At 46.4% G+C, this 5,663-nt stretch overlaps 1 protein-coding gene across 1 annotated transcript in view; it reads right to left on the reverse strand.

Moving 5' to 3' along the window:
* The window catches only part of T265_07277 (hypothetical protein), a gene marked incomplete at both ends in the record, with an annotated part of 20,776 nt that overhangs the window by 9,465 nt on the left and 5,648 nt on the right, over window positions 1–5,663 (reverse strand). Inside the window, one exon of the mRNA XM_009172755.1 lies at window positions 2,338–2,389. Within this exon, the coding sequence (XP_009171019.1) occupies window positions 2,338–2,369 (32 nt within the window). The remainder of the gene's footprint in view (window positions 1–2,337; window positions 2,390–5,663) is intronic.

A 5,663-nucleotide genomic window follows, 5' to 3' on the forward strand; every position in this document is an offset into this window, starting at 1 on the left:
GTCCTTTCTTTGGTTGTTGGTCTTTAGACGCGTGTTCCCATACCAAAATCCTTACATACTTTGGGATTCACCTCATCAGACTGGGACTGTCCTTGGCATGATTTCGAATAGGACGTTTCTCTCTTTTCTCCCATATTCTCCTGTTACACTTTCGCATTCATCGCTTGTACTCACTTTTTGTTTGTGACCATGCTCTTCAAAAATACATGATAATAATCAACAACAGATAAATAGATAGATAGATAGATAATAATAGATAATAAATAACAACAGATGACTGCACGAAGTGATCAGCCAACAAAACTAGCGGTAACACGGCGAAAAATTTAGAGAGTACTGTTTAACTGAAGTTAGCTAGAGTAATTATTACTAGTCGTCGTTAGGCTAATTAGCGTGAAGTGTGGTGACAGATTTAGATCAAAAGGCGTCCCGATGTCAGTGGCGTTCTTGTTGTCCGTTTCTATTCAGATCGCCTGAATGGTAGGCACCTCGGAATGATTGTAGTAAGCTAGCACTAAGTCCCTTCCCCATCCACCTTTATTCTTGTCTTTACAACAAGGCTTTCAAATAAATCATGGTTGTGCGACCGCGAAGCATGGATGTTGAACACTGATGTCATGCTGCTGCTAATGATGGTGCTGGTGATGAAGTAACGGTTTGCAACTTAGTTTCCGCTGAAACAGAAGACATATCAATCCTCTTATATTCCTGTAGTTGAGGCTACTTAAGCTATGACAAGTCCACTATTTCCCGGATGTTGATGCCCCGGAAGGAAGCAACTAGAAGGACTTCATCTGAAGCAGCTTAGGATTTGATCGGGACCAATGACTAGGATTTCTGTCATACGCGCTATGCAAATATTTCATAGCTCGATGGCCAGGGTAGAAAGACAAAGAGGTCTAACTTCTAATACACATTAGCCGACGAAGATACAGCTTGAACCACTTTGGATTTCGTTTCTGACTACTTAAAAGCTGAAGCACTACCGAAGTACTCGCTGAACATGTCCACTAGAATGAAGAAACGAATCGGTTGCCAAGATCACTGAACAGACCGAGAACTAATGGGACCATCCAAGCCACCAATATTTCCACAGTTTTACCTTCATTGTTGACACGACACATGTATCGGTCGTCGACTATGCCCAATGGCCATTTGGATCCAAAACAAAGATTGGAGCGAACTGCTCCCCCAAGATACAGAGTAATATGGCGGTTGGTACGACCAAGACCGACGTTGATTAACTGAAACTTTGTGATATAAAAAACACATTACAGAACTAGATGCCGATCACTATTGCAGGGTAACATCAACGTCACATATACCGGAAGTCGACTTGTCCTGACTCAGAAGGCAACTGCTGTTACCCAACGGTAGCAAGTTCGGCTTGGGAGTTAAAGTAAGTTGTGTTCCGGGACCAATGCTTGAAAGAATGCTGTGAACCAAACCTGTCAAGAAGGTCAGAGGCTCAAAAATAACCCCAAGTCAGTCTCCCTAAATTACTAGGAACTGCCAGCTTGGCTAAAATCGCTTTCGAAAGGCCGCTGAGTCTTCCAAACAGGAAATGTAAATACCAATTGAACGTTCATGTAGCCGATCAGCAAAGATGGCTCAGTGGTTAGGGCAGGATTTTACTTGACTTGAAGGTCCGTGGTTCGAACCAGACCTCTGCCTCTCGACTTAACCTGCCTACGCTTGGGCAACCTGACAGTATCCTAGCCTTCGTGCTTCCTTCGGGTGGCAAAACAGTAAGGCACCGAAAGGGTGCTACAGTTGAATGATTTTTTCCAGCAAAGAACGAAAACACTCGAGTGTCCAAGCATATCCTAAAAGCGATGCCAACCAAACATTCGATGCCGACGAGACGGTTTGGATTCAAGCTTACAATCCAAGAAGTTCCCCATAATTTTTCACTCTTGACGGGTGAGTCTTCCCGTTACTAATATTCTGGAGCCAGGGTTTACCGTTAGCTTAAGTGCATATGGATGGAGATGAAAGACAGACTTGACCTCTAATCACGGGCATTGTTGTGAGCCTCATAGGCTGCATCCATTGTCGTATCAGTTGTTGCAAAATGAAAAAGATTGACATCGGTTGTACGACACTCTGATGCCTAGCCCAATTGGGGGAAATCAGAAACCAGGGACTGCAGAGCATTCGTCATTTCCATTTACGTTCAAAGCTAATGAAAATAAAAACGTAGAGTGAGCTTCTACAAGAGTCATAATCGTAAGAAACGAAATTCATTGACAAGTGGATAATCCACAGAAGCACATTATACCTGTGTCGAAAACTTCATCTTCCGCAAAGTCTAACAAGGTTGCTCTTCCTACTTACTTGCGGGGCTTTGAATCGCAATCGACACCCATAGTATTCAGTAATATCGGACCTGAAACGGACATGAAAAACGCCAGAAGTGACAGTCGTCCTATGATCTATTCAATAGGATTGTTCAGTTAAATTGACTATCTTTGGGGTCCCCAGTAAAGCCATCAGAAGTAGACCATTCGCACACAGTTGAATCACTGATCCAAATAAGCATAAACCAAATGGCGATCACATCCAGTGAAAAAAAACAAGGTAAAAACACATGGATACACGAACAAAACCTGGGAGGAAGGGCTTCTGAAATTAGTCTATTGATTTGACATATGCAGCCGTGCAGGGGATAACGAAATGTTACCACAACCAGAGATTTCACAACCTGAAGTGCCACCAAGCAAATTTTCCACCCTGGTACAGTGGTAACGGTTTTCATAGCTCTAACCCACCAGAGCGATTGGTCACGAAATACAGGGAGCGAAATAGTCTAAATATCGCCGCGCTGCCCACACCTGCAAAGTATTATTCGGGTCACGGGACAGCTTAGGATGTGGAGCACGTAAACTTCCTTGATTTCAAACTGATATGCAACTCACATATGCGGCTCCAGTTAAGTTCGCACCAGACTGATGGCGAACGCCGGTGTACTGGGGGGGGGGCAAGATGGACCAAGTGAATAGAGCGCGTATTTACTGACCGAAAGGTCCAAGGTTCGAACCCGACCTCTGCCTCTCGACTTATCCTGTCTAGGCTTGGGCGATCTGGAAGTATCCCAGCTTTCGTGACCCCGTCGTGTGGCAGCGCGCGGTGACGGACTGGTTGATCGATCGGTCGATTGATTGATTGATTGACTGAATGAATGATTGATTGTTGATTGATTGATTGATTGATTGATTGATTGATGTGGCTTACACTCTCCGAGGTACCACATAGACCCTACTCGAAAGTATAAGTCACTAATATATATGCGTGATAGATAAAATGTCATGGCACTAACATGTGAGGATAACAACGACAACTAGATTAACTACTTGCCTGTTTCCTTATGTTTAGTATCAATTCCTTTGTACCGTCAGCTAACCGAACGGTGTCCTATTCATCTGCGAAATTACGCCAATATGCTCCAGCTCTTTGTATGAACAAAGATCTGCTCACTTACAGATTCGGGACTATTACGTTCAGATTACGTAGGCGACCTGACGAACACTTGCTATTGGAGCTTTTTGGGAGACTTCAGTGATATCCGATCGTCCTTTCACCCTCAGATGTGGAAGCGAGATGGCTCAGTGGTTAGATCGCGAATTTACTGACTGGAGAGCCCGTGGTTCGAATTCAGCCTACGCATCTCGACTTCTCCTGTCTAGGCCTTCGTGGTTCCTTCGGGTGGAATGGCGGCCGGGCATCGGAGGGTGTTACAGCTGAGTGATTTTTCAGCGGTGCACAATCCACGATCTCCAAGGCCACCTTCATTCCCAAACACTCCTCTGGCTTCTCACTAGTTCACAGTCATCTGCCGGAAACAGGCCTTCTGACCTCTCTTCGGAGGTAATGTGTAAGGTCCAGCAGCAGTGTACCAAGCCGTCGAAACATCGGATGAAACACCCCATTTCAGACGCAACTTTCAACAAAAATTTTTAATGGTGTTCAGTCGATTCCCCTGGTACGGTGGCGAACGGACATTTGTGATCGCCTTTCAGCGACGGACTTCTCGGAATCAACTTGAGGTGAACTGTGATCAATTATCTAGTACTAGTAGGTCATGTAGATTAAAGATCTCAAGGCTCGCAGGGTGCTGGTTGTCGTTGGCGGGACAATTGGCACAACTTATTACTTACTCATTTACTTATTTGAGAAAGCGGTGACCAAGACTAGGTAGGTTACTCCATCAATATGGCCAGCGTAGTCAACATGCGCCCAGGATCAGGGTTGCTAGGGTCAAGGCCAGGCAGTAGGCGGAAGGCGCGGGGAATTCCTTGCAGCTTGTTGACATTGCGAGCAGCCTCTGATATAGTTTGAGATGTTTCTATCCATGTGTGGCCAGTAAGCAAAGCTACGGGCGATTGCTTTCACCCGGTTAATCCTAGGATGCCCCGAATGAAACTGCTTCGGGACCCGAAGACGTGAGGAGCGTGGCACCACAACACGTTTTCCGAAGAGGAGGCAGTCACCCAACGATAAACAGGGAATACCGATGATGGAAAAGAGATTGGAGATCGTCGTGCAGGGATGTGGTCGGATAAGGTATCCTGAGAAAATGGATCGCCTGTTGAAGTGCAGGATCAACCTAAGTTCCACGCTGGATATCTAAGACAGATACGGGTAAGTCACGGATGGGCAGCTGTTGGCTGGTGTGAGCATCGGTAGACAGGGCAGCGATGACACAGTCCTCTTTCGGAGCAGTATGATTGCCGATAAGACGCAAGAGTGCATATGTTTGACCGAAATTCTCCGTACGGCAATACTCAATGTCGAAATTGTAACCAAGTAGGGTGAGTTCCCAACGTTGCAGACGATTCACCGAATGAGCGGGAACGCCAGATTTTGGGTCAGAAATGCACAGCAAGTGTGTGATCAGTCGAAAGGTGAACTGACGGCCGTAGATGATCTTTTAGAAGGGGTAGACCACAAGGACTAGCGCGGATGCCTCATTCCCACTTTGACTATAGTATGGCCCCACAGGAGTTAGCGACCTGGGTGCATGGACGACCGCCTTCTCAGTCCCGTCCGGGAATACATGAAAAATGACAGCACCGACACCTTAGGCGAGCGCATCAGCTGCCAGGGCAATCGGTAGTTTGGGATCGTAGTGCGTCAATAGCAGTTCGGAGCTGAGCATGGACTTGAGTTGGTAGAAGGCGACTTCACAATTTTCTGAACAAACGCAAGGTACATATTTTTAGGAGGCGATTAAGCAGTGGCCAGACACTGCAGTGCAGGCAGAAATGCTGAACAGTAGCCGATGAGACCCAAGAAGGAGCGGAGAGTAGAAACATCCTTGGGGCCGCGTCTGTTGAATTGCCCGTGCGTTATCGGGATCGGAACGTCGAACAAAGGCATCAAAACTGAACGCGAGATACTTAACGGTCATTATGAAGAACCGATAATTTTTAGGATGGAGGCGGCGTCCGTTGTGCTGGACAGGTTTACGCACCATATTGATTCGCATGCGCAGCTCATCGAGACAGCCGGTAACAATGAACACCTCATCCAGGCTTACGGACACACCTGGAATGCCAGACAGCATTGTGGCTATCACGAAGAGACTGGACCTTACCGTGGTGTGACGGTTTGCGCACCTCAGCGATCCATTGAGCTATACTGGAGAGTGTCCCGCGACACTC

Source organism: Opisthorchis viverrini (genome assembly GCF_000715545.1).
Source record: "Opisthorchis viverrini unplaced genomic scaffold opera_v5_163, whole genome shotgun sequence".
NCBI lineage: Eukaryota > Metazoa > Platyhelminthes > Trematoda > Opisthorchiida > Opisthorchiidae > Opisthorchis > Opisthorchis viverrini.